This window comes from Catharus ustulatus, chromosome 6 (assembly GCF_009819885.2).
Source record: "Catharus ustulatus isolate bCatUst1 chromosome 6, bCatUst1.pri.v2, whole genome shotgun sequence".
Taxonomy (NCBI): Eukaryota; Metazoa; Chordata; class Aves; order Passeriformes; family Turdidae; genus Catharus; species Catharus ustulatus.
The window spans coordinates 37,269,037-37,282,384 of record NC_046226.1 but is presented as its reverse complement, the minus strand read 5'-3'; the positions used below and the strand labels follow the sequence as shown (position 1 = coordinate 37,282,384).

Below are 13,348 nucleotides of genomic sequence, written 5' to 3'. Positions count from 1 at the left end.
GAAATAAGTCTTCCACTGTTCTGGAACAAGTTCAGTTAATTAGAACTAACTCAGTTCCAATCAGTATTTTACATGGTGCTTTCTCCATTTTGCTCTACAGAAGCTTTGATAGCTGTCATAACTCTAAGGCAGTAAAGAAGCCTAACACTGAGCAATTGAAAGATTTCTAAATGTACTAGTGATCACAAAAAAGAAATGCTGGCTTACTTCAATACTTCCCACAATAGTAAGCTTTTTTTTCTAGCAATGCTAATTCCATAATTGTCAACAGTTCTGTTCTGCCATCTCTTCTTCCATGTTGTTGAATAAAGAACCCTGATAAACACATGTTAAATGAGAGAAGCAGCATCTGCATTTCTGAGCACAGATATTTTCAGTTAAAAAAATTGAAAATCAAATTGCCACCACAGTACAGTATTGCCAAGTGCATGTACCTATTGATGATAAACCACTCCTTTGGTGAATGCAAAGGGGGGATCTGCTAACTGCTAGTTTGTTCTGTTGATGTCTCATGCACAGCAAAGCTCTAGGGAAAAAAAGCTAGTACTTCAAACAGGATTTTGGTATCAAGTAGAAGGAGTTAAAATGTAAGAATTGTGGAGGCTTTATTCACTACTCAGTTTGTTCTAATGTATGGAATCTATTAGTATGAAGTTGAATAGAGTTCTGACTATAGAGAGCCTTGCATTATGGTAACACATAAGGGTTCTTAAAATACTTCCCTGGTTACGTCTTGCAAAACAAAGCAGTCTTATAAACCTTGTCAGCTACTTCTGTCAAGAAGCTAGTAGGTTTTTTATTACATAATAGCTGGACTGGGGATTCTTAAGTACAACTGTTAAATGATGAACTGCATCCATCCTTTGAATAAGGAGCTGATGTCCCCCTAAAACACTCTTCTAGGTATTACTATGTAAGAATGGAAATAAGATGGCAACAGGTTCAGGGAAATAAATACCTCTCTGAGCATCTCACAAAAGAACCACTTATTGCTAATCGTAATTATGAGTGTGATGTTGAAGTGTAGCTGTTAGCAACAACTGACAGACTCAAGTAGCTTAGGGCTTTCAGTCACATCATAGTACTACTTAATAAAATGACAACAGTTACACCAAATAAACTTGAACTGATTTTTTGAAAATAATTTACTAAAATATACAAGTACATTTTCCTTTTCAGTATAAGTTACATAATTGCATACATTTTTAGCTCTTTCTAGGTGCTTTTGGTAATAAGGCAGTAGCAGTGGGCTGACGACTAAAACCTTCAGCATTGCTCTGTACACAATGAGTCAGTGCAAGGATATTATATTTCCTAGCAATATACATTTTTACTGAATACACTGAAGATGAACCTGATTTTTGATACAGCTCTAGCAAAAGTGGACTGTAGTGCAATTCTTGCTTATGGGAAAAGAAAGCATGTAGAGTAAAATATAAATTAAGGATGCCCAAACCACAATTTGTTTACTGGAAGCTGTTAATAAAACATTTAACTTAATCACAACTATTTGTGCTTCATTAAAAAAACAAACAAAAAAAAACCCAAGAAAAAAACACAAGTCATAAACTAAAATCTTATTTGTAAAAGTTCTCTGCAGAACAGTGCTTACTGCAAGACATACAGTGCTTTGGTGGCAGAACTTCCATCTGCTATCACAGAAAAATGTTTCCAGAAAAAAATAATCCTCTTACAAATCAACAGCCAGCTTCCTGACAAAAGGGAACTGGCAACTTTGAAATGCTTGTTCCCTTTCTCTGTGAAAGAACAAGCCCTGACAAAGGAGAACATGTACTGTGTTAAAAGCTATTGTGGCACAAAAATCAAAACTGGCCCCTGGGCAGGTTCATCAGTTCAATACCTATATTCTCTAGTTCAAGTTTATTCAATGTGGTCTTAACAGGCTGTTTCAGACTACTGGAAGAGGAGTTCTCTGATCATTTCTTTCATCGGTCTTGGTTCAAGTCAGTGAAGCAGATGCTTCTAGTCTAAGTCTTCTTACTGATAATATACAGGGTAGAATAGTGATCATGCAAACTTCTTCTTTGTAGCTGTAAATCGTTCCATGTACTACAAAGAAAACAAAAAAAAAGCAAAGATTTTTTTCAGAAATTAATAGAGGATTCGTTACTAAAAGCAGCTGAGCTTCTGCTCTCAAACTCAAAAATATTCTGCATCGAAAGCATATTTTTATATCCCAGGCGTAATTATTAGAGCTTTAATTTCAAACAAAGACACCGCCAAAACATTTCTGGCATTTGCTGAAATTCAGATTAATGGTCAAATCTCCAGTGTTAAGGATGAACTAATATTAAATGAATGCTGTATAATTCAAAGGATTTTTTGTCACATCAAAGTGAAGACATGCTTGTCATTATTAGCTACCCTTCAAAAGATGTTTATAATAGAACACTGACCCCGAATCCTGCAAGGAAGTTATCTTTGAAGAACTCCTGGAGTTGTTTTCAGGTTAGTTATGAATCCAGTAGCAATACACCACCAATGGACTATTTAGTGCTTTTATTCACCAGCATACATGCTTATTAAAGACAAAAACCCCAAAACCAAAGCAAACAAAACACAAACCTTGTCATAACCTTCCAGTTCTCTGAGTTTCTTGATTTCAAAGAGGTTGCCTTCTACTGCAAGCAGTGAGATCTGGGAATCACTGAGGATACTCTGAGGCAGCATGCTGAGTTCTAGACAGTTTTCTTCTAAACGCAAGACTTTGAGGCGGGGACAGTGAGAGATCTGCACTGAGATTTGGGAAATCTTGTGGAAATAAAAAGAAAAGAGACATGGGATTAAAATGGTAGTGATCAATTATTACTAACTGATCTGTTTCCAACTTACACCGAACGACTACCATATTGTAAATATAAACTACATTAATAGTAAGTACTTAAAAACAATACATAAGTAACAAATTATCAAAAATCAAAATAACTCTTTTTTATTCCATGATGACAAGCAACCTACACATCTATTTATCACATTCCTACTCAAGAACTGTTCAAATAATTTTCTGCATGACTAAATTCAGGATTTTTTTAGTTAATCAAATCAGGCAGTTGAATGTATTGGTACACAAATTCTAGTTATGATTCCTCATTTGTGTTGTGTCCAGGAGATGTCTTTTAGCTATGAAGTTTTGAAGGTCTCATCTTATGTTCCACAGCTGTACTAAGTCCAAGATAAACCATGTCCTAAATCTGCATTCCCACAACATCTCAGTTACCAGACCTGATTCTGATTCAAATTGAGCTCGATAGCCTGCAGTTCTCCCACAGTGTCAGGGACATTTTGGATCTGGTTTTTTGAAAGATCCACCACATCCAAATGGCGAAGACCAGAGAGTTGTGTAGGTACAGTCCGAAGCTGGTTTCCAGAAAGGCTCAGGGTTTTGAGAGCCGAAAGTTGTCCAAATGCAGCTGGTAGCTGCCTCAAGTGATTGCCATTCAAGTGTAGTGTTTCCAGTTTTTTCAGTTTACACAGCTCCTCAGGTAAAGCAGCTAGAGAAAAATGACAGAAAAACCTATGACCTAAAGAGCAGTAAACATTCATACCCATTTAATTCAAATAAGCTTCTGCAGGGAGAACAGTGCTATATTAAGTAATTCCTCACTAAATTCCTCCCCAATTTCCAGTGAAGGCACAGATCCCTGCACAGAAACTTCAGCCCACAGACAACACGTGCTTTTTAACCATCATCCATAAATGTATTAAAAATAATCTGCAGACAAGGCAGACCTTCAAATCACAGTCTGAAATCACTGTTTGGAAGATTTCAGCCTGTAGTTATAGTCCTTGCTAACATTCTGCCAGTGTGTTCTCTGACACTTGAAATACCACAAAATTCATAGCTTCACTTTTGCCCTTAAAAGTATTATTCAACTTAGAGAAGTAAGTCAGGAGATAATTCATACTTGATAATATTTCATAATTGATATGAGCATACAAACATCACCAGGTAAGGTCTGCTGGCATCCATTCATCCCTACATGTGTGTATAACCTCTACACTCCTGAGCTGCACTATATCAATGAAGTTTGTAAATTATCTTTGTTTTTTTCAAAAAGGCAGATAATACACACTTAATGCCTAAACCCCTGAGATTCTTCATTGTGATTTTTCCATAATGATGGATGTTTAACAGAAACAGTAACAACAGATGAACGGCCAGCAATATTGTCTATATGTCATCTTCATTACCTGTTCCCTAGGCAAGTACTAAACCATCTGGCACTGTTAAACCCTCAGGTCAAGTCACAGCACAAAACTTCTATGGGTTTAAGTACTCATGTGTCATTGTAAAATTGATAACACACTAAGTGGCAACTAGTTTTGTAGCATTTATGATTTAGAGGTTTTTATCCTGTACATGAATTCCAAAGATTTCAGTTTAGGTGACTAAACTCCCCATTTACATTTTGTGAGTTAAATGATTAAATTTAGTTTTTGATAGAGAAAACAAGTTATTATTTTAAAAATCACTGGAGATATTAATTAGCAGGCATACTCAGTTTGTTGTTGTTTAGAGCAAGGCTCTTCAAAAAGGAAAATTTTCCAATGAGAGGTGGCAAGAGCTCTATTTTGTTGTTCGACAAGTCTATTGTCCTTAAGTTGCTTGCTAGCTTCTGCAGATCTTCAGGAAACTATTGGGGGGGAAAAAGATACAGCATTTAAAGAGTTGATACAAATTTGAATGTTCAAGTAGTACAATTAATTACTGTTACATACTGTCATACGTATCACAATGTCCAATCACCACAGTGTGATTAGCAAATTTGTTTAACACATATTTTTAAAAATATTTTTTCATCTGGGGAGGGGAAAGGGGGTATAAAGAAAACACTAACATCTATAAGTAGTTTTTCATCCAAATAAGTAAAATTAAAAACATTACACTTTCATCCTCTTATGTGCTTCTCTTAAACATGCCTGTCATTTAAAATACTCTACAGCCAGTTAATAACTCTATATTTTAGCAGAGTATGATGTGAAAAGTTTTTTCCTTCTTTTCTTTTAAAATAATTATGTATACCACTTTCCTTATTCTTATTTACATCCCATACCACTGTGGTACTGAGTCTTGGTACTCAGGTGAATAAAAGAAAAACCTGACAATCACCATCAAGGAGTCCTGGTGAATAAGCCAGTGGTTTTGATCCTCCTTTGGCTTAACAGAGAAGAAGTGAAGAGAGGAGGTAGGACAGTGGAAAAAGGTATGTTAGAAAAGGCTTGGAAAATTACAGCAATATAGAGTTATTTTTGGCTATCCTGTGAATTGTTGCTTGACTTATGGTTCCAGGACATTCTGTGGTTTTCTGCAGTTGAGTCTAAGTTAAGATAATTTTCAATATAATAAACTTTCAGAATGCTTGCTGCCAGCCCAACGAACAGTCTGTACAGACTATTCATATGGCTACAATTAAATACAGCATAAGTACCCAAATGTGTCAAATTGTGGAGTATCTTTCTAAGTTACAATACTGTTATAAAATTGATATTGTCACCACTAAGTTTACAGCAATTTTCTAAAAGCACAACATCATAACTTGTATTTATAAGCATACAGATAAATCCTCTATCAGAAGACAAGGCAAGCAAAAATGGTAAGAAATATTTTCCATGACTGCTTATAAGAAATACACGTATGCAAGTGCATTATGACAAGTAGGAATTTCTCTCCGTAAGTGTCAGTAATACACACAAACAGCCCTGTTATTACCTCAGTAAGTCCTTTCCCTGTTAGCTGAAACACACCAGTTTTCTGCGCTGTCTCCAGGTGCGCTTTCAGTGCACTATTTCCCATCCTAACAGCTCTGTCAAGCACACGGAGCCCGAGGGATGGTGTCAGCCAGTTTTACTCTGTGCTACAGAACTGCAATCCAAAGTCCTGTGATAAAGCAAATGTAAAGTCAATTTATGTGCACTGTCCCCAACACTACAAACATTCTGACAGACGGAACAATTTCACTGCTGTTTTCATCTCCCTCATAACTAAAGCCTAGAAGTCTAAAGGTTTACCTGGGTTTACTTAAACTAATGTGTCTTCCTTACAGCAGTTTGATTACTGAAACTATAAGCACAGAACTAAGGGGGAAAACTGCACATTTTCTATATTATGCCCCACAGCATAAGGAGATTGTCCACGGAGACGGGCTGTGATATCTGTGGCATCTACCAGCGCTGGCCTGCCGACAATGCTACTGTTTTATTCGCCTTTTTTTGAGACCTTAGCTCTATTTAGAGAAGTGACTCCTCTGCCGTGCCTATTAGCAGACACACGACGCCCACCCCGGTAACCCCAGCGGGGTTTAATCCCAGGGCGCGCGGGTCACAGGCCCGGGATTAGCGCGGGTTCGCAGCGGGGATTAGGGCGGTGGGGATGAAGCCTGGGGACAGCACGTAAACAGCCGCGACAGGCGGTGCGCCCCGGCGAGGGGCGAGCCCAGCCCCGACCCGCGCAGGCCGCGCTGCCCCCGCCCCAACCCGGCCCGGCTGCTGCAGCGCCGACCCCCGCCCCGCCCCGCCGGGCCCGGCCTGGCCCGGCCCAACCAACCTGTCCGGGCGCCGCTGGCAGACGCTCCGCGGCGGCGGAGCCCGGCCGGTCCCCCGCGCTCCGCCCTTCCAGAACCGCCGCTCCGGCAGCGCCCGCCCGGAAGCGGACGCGTGTCAGCGCCGTTCCTGCCCCGCCCGCCATGGCGGCGCACAGGCGCTCCCGCTCCCTGCGGGACCGCGGGTTTTCGCCCGTGGCGGACGCCAGCCCCAGCCCCAGCCCCAGCCCAAGCCCCTGCAGAGCGGGCGAGCCCGAGCTCGACTCCGATTCCGAGCTGGAGTGCAGCTGGTGGCTCTACGTGGAGAGCGATGAGGAGCAGAGCGGCAGCGCGCCCTGGCCCTCGGAGCCCGGGGAGCCCTCGGCGGTGGCCGTGCTGCTGGAGCGCTGCGCGGCGACGGGCGTGGTGAGCCAGGTACGCCGGGCACCGCGGGGACAGCGGGGACTGCCACTGTCGCCTGGCTCTCGTGAATGCTGCGGGAGAGGAGCTACCTTAAACTATTGAAAGCCATTATGGAGCCTTTGCTCGCTCCGTTCTTGCTGCTGATTGCCTTTTTTTCTGTTGTCTTACCTTCAAAGGAGAGCTTGGATTTAACTTGCAGAAGAACGCCATGCTTTGTGAAATTCTCAGAGATGGAAGAAATGGTAAACATGGAAGCTGAAATCAACGAGGTACAGCCTTTAGTGTTGTCAGTGTACACTCAGTACCTCGGTACGTGGGGGTAACCCAGGGCCCTGATGAAATATCAGACTGACACGTTTCATGTTTTGAGGGGTGTTTGGTAATAGTTCAGCTGTTTATTAGTTGGCACTTTTTTTCCCACTTTTGAGTTGTCATAAAGAAATCAAAACTATGAAGCAAAAGTTTAAGGTATAAGTAGAAGGATTCAGCTGGCTGCACTTATGACTGTTACCTGAAGTTTCTTGAGGAAACTTGACAATAAAGAAGAATTTGTAGTTGACTTCAGTACACAAAAATCTGTCTCTTTATAGGCAGTTTTGTTGTGTAGCAGGTGGTAACCTCAGACATCTCATCCTGCCTTAATCGGCTGTTTCCCTTTGTATTGTATTGTATTGGCTGTTGTATATTGTAATGTTGGTTTAGACACTTGACTCTAAAACTACTTTGTAAGAGATGTTAGTGAGACATGGTTTTGAAGGGTAGACTATTCAGTGATTAAGGAACTGGAGATGAAGAGCACTGGACACAGCAGAAGGATGGGATACCATCCAGAGGGGCTGGGCAAACTTGAGAAGTAGGCTCACAAGAACTTCATGAGGCTCAACAAGACCAAGTGTGGGGTTCTGCACCTGAGTCAGGGCAATCCCAGACTTGAGTATAGACTGGGAGATTGGGAGCAGCACTGTGGAGAAGGATTTGGGGTTTCTTGTGGATGAAAAATTGGACAGGACCTTACTATGCGCAGTGTCAGCCCAGAAAACCAACCCCATCCTGGGCTGCATCCAAAGCAGCATGGCCAGCAGGGGAAGGGAGGGGATTCTCCTCTTCTGCCTTTGTGAAACCCCACCTGGAATGCTGTGTCCAGGTCTGGGATCCTCAGGACAGGAGAGAAGTGGACCTGTTGGAGCAGTTCCAGAGGAGGGCCATGAAGATGTTCCAAGGGCTGGAACACCTCTCCTACAAAAACAGACCAAGAGAGCAGGGATTGTTCAACAGCCATCCATACTTAAAAGGAGCTTAAGGAAAGAGGGGGAGTGACTTTTCCCACAAGCAGATAATGCTAGGACAGGGGGGAATGGTGTTAAACTAAAAGAAAATAGATTATTAGGATTAGATTAGATTAGATTAGATTAGACTTTAGGGGAAAATTCTTTACAGTGAGGCTGGTGAGACACTGGAACAGGCTGCCAAGAGAAATTGTGGATGTCCCATCCCTGACAGTGTTCAGGGCCAGCTTACAGGGGCTCTGACTCTGAGCAACCTGGTCTGGTGGGTGATTGACAGGGGATTGGAACTAGATGATTTTTAAGGGCCCTTTCAACCCAAGCCATTCTATCATAAATTCTGTGGTTTAGGAATGAATTGCAGGATCTGTCTTTTTCAGCACAAATCTCCAAATTATTTAGGTAGGTCTTTTTAAAGAGTCTTTTTCTTATTAACCGAAAAAACCCCACCTAGCAGTAGAAACTCTCCAGAGAGCAGGGTAACATGTTCTTGTGCTAATGCTTGCTCTCTTTCACACATATGCTCTTCCTATGCTGCCACTTTCTCCCTTTCTACTTCCTCCTCCTCACCCCATGAGTGTAAAAAATGTCTGGATAAGTATGTTAAAAATAAGTATGTTAAAATTTTCATTTGATGTTATTATTGTTGTAGATAAAACTGAAAACTGAAATGATGCAGTTGGAGAATGAGACAGCAGACATTACTCACCATTCTTACTTAGGTAAGTGCAGTTGTACCATAGAAAAACCAAGAGTCTTAAATTAGCAGCAGATTAATGTTTCATCTGAGTACATGACACTTCTAGAAGTTATTGCAGCAGTCATCTCTGAATAACTTTTTAGATGTGGTAGGTGTTTTAACACCTAAAGCATGTTTCCATGCTATTTGAACTTTCACTCTCTACTGTCTCATGGAAGTTCCATATGTAACTCATTCTCCAAAGCAGTGTGGGAGGTGTGGTCAGCTCCCCAGGGTCACTGGATCATCAGTTCTGAGATCATCAGTAACCACTGGCCTGCATGTGCTACTCTGCTTCTTTTCCAGAAACTCAGTGTATTTCTGTTGCACCTCTGTCCCCCTAAACTTACTACATTTGTAATTTAGCACTTGGGGAGTATGTGCATTGATTTCTTTATTATTCACGTTGTTCACTATGATTTTATGTGTGCTTAAAAACATTCTACCTTGCTACTGTTGTGATAGGCTAGTGAAATCTGTTGTGATAAAGGTATAGTTGACTTCATCTCAAAAAGAATTTACTTAAAACTGTAGATGATGTAAAACAATTGTATCTATCTCTAAAAAGTAGGTATTGTGACTTTGAGTGCCTGCTGATACTAAATCATATATGCTCCAAGAAAACCCATTCTGATTAATGTTTCTTGAATGTAAGCTGTCCACTGCAATAAATCAGTATTTTCCTTTCTGTCTTTAGGAAAATTTTTGCTCTTTTTTTAACAGGACAGTAGGTTCAACTTTGCAATTTTATTTTATAGGGAAAAAGTGTGAGATTTTGCAAGATATGAACAGGCACCTGGAAGCCATACTGAAAGAGAAGAGGGATCTCAGAAAGAGGTTGATCAAACACGGATGTCAAGAAAGCCTGCCTATTGAGGCTACTTTTCACAAGTAGGCACACAGAAAATAAGTTTTCTTGTTTGCATGAGTCCCAGTTAATTTGAACTAACAGACAGTAAAAATTATATGTTTTCAATAATTTTTCCACTGATAAACATAAAAAATAGTAGCAGAACCTCAGGTAAAAGCTGCTGGTTTACTCATTGATAAATTCATAGAAAGGTAGTGATAGATATTTTATGAATATTTACTAAGATTATAGGTCTTGTCTTTAAAAGTCTACAGAACAAGTTGTGATATCTTGTTTTAAACAGATGTGCTATGTGCTGGATTTGTTATGCTTCTGCCAAGCAGGAGTTGTTACTTTAGCACTGGGTGTCTTCACTGTTGCTTGCTTAAAACTAAGCATGAATGATTCACAGACACACACAGTGCATGTTTTAAAAGTACAGTCCTTCTTCTTACAGTCTAAACATCTATCCCAGGTAGATTTACTGAGGGAGTGGCTATTCACTTCTGTAATTCCTGCCCTGCTCATTGCTAAGAGTCATACAAGAAGTGTAATTGCAGAAAAATTAATTAAATGGTTAGGAAATTGCATAAAGCTGGGAAAGGGGACTGAGAAAAGCAGAGCAATGAAAAAAGAACTTGTAGGTATTGAATTCTTGTTGTTTAGCACAACTTTTGAGCTCATTTTTGTTTACAGGTGTATAGTAGAGTTGTTGACTGAGGCTGTGACTTTCATCGAGAAGCTCGAAAGCCATTTACAGTCTGTGAGAAGCATCCCTCAGATTCCTCATATGATGAACAATATGGTGAGTAGTAAAAGATTTGAGCCAACTGTGTTCTCTAGCATGAAAAATGCAGTGCTGTTCAGTTGTTAGTTCTATGTCCTGACAGACTGGCAGGATGTATGGAGACTAAATCCAACCCTCTTCTGTTTCAGGACACCACTTTGTCAAAAACAGAGATGCTCATGATAGAATTGGAGGAGCTGACAGAGCAAATACTGAAATGGAAAGAGCTGCAAAAGGAAGTATATTCTAACTATGTGTGCAATACTACTGACTTGGACTTTGGCTTATCTTTAACAAAGAATTTTCCTCAACAAGGATGACTACTCAAAGAACTACTTTCTTAGGGTTGTCTGGGAAAACTGCAACATAGGTATCTTTTAATCCAACAGAGACCTTGTAGGTAGTTATATTTCTGTTGTTATTCCAACTATTTGCTAAAAAAAAGAACAATGAGCAGTAGCTCATAGAAAGGGTACAGAGAAGCCTGTTAAGGAGTTCATTTTTTAAATAGTTGGATAGGAGTCCCTTGGAGTCTGTATCTTCAATGGAAATTTGTTTTGATAATTTTTTGCACTTGCTATAGTATCTTTATTCATTTTTATAAGCATCTTGATAAAACACTGTATTTTGTATGTTGCCATAAAACTTTAATAAAAGCACTAGATTTCAAAAGCTCAGTTTCTTGCTTTCAATTTTGTTCAAAAATCTTATAATTAAAACTACAGAGCAAAGTCTTAGGTCCAAGCTTATGCTTCTATAGGAATTCCTATCAAGAAATTAAATCAGTTTTAAGTCACAGTTTATTATGGCTGATGTGGTTTTGTGGGAAAGCAGGAAATTGACTTGGTAATATGTGGCAGGTCTATGATTTGCCAACCATACTTCAATGATAGTGATAAATATGTTCTTCAGATTCTCTTTTTCTGTTGCTTGCCTGGTTTTTGGTGTCCCGCTTAGAATACAACCCTTGTTCTGTTAGTAAGATTGACAGTTTATCAGAAGCATTGATTGTACCAACCCATCTCTTCATGAGGGTTGCAAACTGAAGCAAAGTCACTGACAGGACATCTGTAAACCAGGATAGTTCGTTGACTTTGGAGAGTGCCCAATTTTGTATTCTGGATAGGGAGTAGACTGAAGTGATGCAGATGTATTCCTTTCTAACATTGTATCATTTGCTATGTGAACATCGTTGATTTCTGTTCCTGAAATAAGAGCATTTTGTTTTCACAAGTAACCACTGGGTGGCCCAGTACCACAAAGTTCTCAAATTTATCTGATTTTTGCATATAAACCTAAAGCAGAATTAAGGAAGAAATCTTTGGCTCTTGGTTGAGCACACTCTATTATGACTTATATTTGAACTTTTCTGAGAATCTCATTTTAATCTTTGTAACCTTTCTGCAGAGTGTGATGACAAGACATCCAATTTAACAGTTCTCTGGTATACTGTGTAAGCTGTAACTGATGTTCCTCTGCTGCTGCTGAGAAAAGTTAAGAGGATAGAAACAATTTGAATTAGGTTTAAGCAGAATGTCACTAGGTAGAACCTAAGAATGTAAACTGGTGTTCGAGACCCACAAGCATTAATGGGGTCTTTGTGTCAACACTTGCTATATGTCACTACAGGATTTGAGTCCAAAGTCCCAGGTCACTGTTGTTTCAGATGTGGAACTGAAGGTCTTCCACAAAACTGCAGAGAGCCTGACATTTTTATTGCAAATGCTTTGCACATTCTGTGACATGGGAGAAAACAGGACAGTAGGTGATCATAGGTTGGGCTCAATGAGATGAGTCTTTCCCGACCTAATTGATTCTGTGGTTTTTGGGAATCAACATCTGCTACATCTATCCTAGGCTTAGCCTCTCATTCTCCGTGTCTTACAGTGCTGATTTAGATAAGGCACATTAAAGATGTTGTAATTTAATAATTTTAGAGCACAATGAAAACGTTCTAGTCAGTTAGTTCATTGGAACTCTTTGAAATATGTGGTATCCCACATATCCCAAAGAGTTGAGCATATTTTGTTTTTTATGTATCTACTTTTGAAGAGTTGACTGGGGCGTTGGTAGAGTTTAGCTAATTGCCATTTGCCAGTGATGTGTCTTTTAATTCTTTAGTGTGATTTAAAGGGATAAATCTATTGAAGTATGCAGCAGTTCACGGCTTGTAGGTATTCATTTTAGCGTCTCTGTGGTGAATGGAGTATTGGTTCCCAAAGATCTATCCCATTCTTCACTTCGGAAAACTTCTGAAATGTGGTAACTTTTTCATCTAGATATAATACCTCTGGAATTTAGGGCAAACTGTCTCATGAAAAAAACTGTACTTAAAGTACAAAAAAGAAGTTAAAAGTCAATTTAAACAGAAGTTGTTTAAATATAAAAACACCATAAGACTCTTAAATCTCATATATGACATTCAGATATAGCTCAGTTTATCATAATAGAAATGCTAAACCAGAAGTCCATTGAAAATATTGCATTGACAAGTGGAATTATCAAAACCAGAAAGGATTTACCTATCGAGCCTGGCATCTTTATGCCAATGCTTCTTGCTCTTGCAACTTACTGGTAACATCAGTAGCTGATGGAGACAGTATTCTAAAAGAAATTTTTTTAAAGCTTTCAGTGATTTTTATATTACTCTAAGTAAGAAACTTTTATCAATGCTACAACTAGATACAGAATTTAATTAAAGTCATTTGGAAGTTTCAAAGTTTTCTT

General features: G+C 39.5%; 2 protein-coding genes across 2 annotated transcripts; one reads left to right on the top strand and one right to left on the bottom strand.

The window, feature by feature from the left end:
- Positions 1-1,127: 1,127 nt before the first annotated feature.
- LRRC57 (leucine rich repeat containing 57) lies at positions 1,128-6,656 on the bottom strand. Its single transcript, XM_033062373.1, has 6 exons — positions 6,566-6,656; positions 5,732-5,899; positions 4,520-4,655; positions 3,244-3,512; positions 2,587-2,772; positions 1,128-2,070 (listed from the first exon to the last, which is right to left on the bottom strand). Exons 2-6 carry the CDS (start codon positions 5,813-5,815, stop codon positions 2,029-2,031), a joined length of 717 nt encoding a protein of 238 aa, XP_032918264.1. The 5' UTR covers positions 5,816-5,899; positions 6,566-6,656; the 3' UTR covers positions 1,128-2,028.
- Positions 6,657-6,685: 29 nt separating this feature from the next.
- HAUS2 (HAUS augmin like complex subunit 2) lies at positions 6,686-11,293 on the top strand. Its single transcript, XM_033062372.2, has 6 exons — positions 6,686-6,974; positions 7,139-7,231; positions 8,898-8,967; positions 9,743-9,875; positions 10,531-10,639; positions 10,771-11,293. The coding sequence occupies exons 1-6, from the start codon at positions 6,705-6,707 to the stop codon at positions 10,939-10,941; spliced, it is 846 nt and encodes a 281-aa protein (XP_032918263.1). The 5' UTR covers positions 6,686-6,704; the 3' UTR covers positions 10,942-11,293.
- Positions 11,294-13,348: the final 2,055 nt, after the last annotated feature.

Bases quoted from the DNA above. Each gene is read 5' to 3' on its own strand.
- LRRC57 (XM_033062373.1), bottom strand. From the start codon at position 5,815: ATGGGAAATAGTGCACTGAAAGCGCACCTGGAGACAGCGCAGAAAACT. The intron at 2,773-3,243 runs GTCTGGTAACTG...TATTTCCACAAG, and splicing joins TCAATTTGAATCAGAATCAG to ATTTCCCAAATCTCAGTGCA. The intron at 2,071-2,586 runs GTTTGTGTTTTG...TTTTCTTTGTAG, and splicing joins AACTGGAAGGTTATGACAAG to TACATGGAACGATTTACAGC.
- HAUS2 (XM_033062372.2), top strand. From the start codon at position 6,705: ATGGCGGCGCACAGGCGCTCCCGCTCCCTGCGGGACCGCGGGTTTTCG. The intron at 7,232-8,897 runs GTACAGCCTTTA...TTATTGTTGTAG, and splicing joins TGGAAGCTGAAATCAACGAG to ATAAAACTGAAAACTGAAAT. The intron at 8,968-9,742 runs GTAAGTGCAGTT...TTTATTTTATAG, and splicing joins TACTCACCATTCTTACTTAG to GGAAAAAGTGTGAGATTTTG.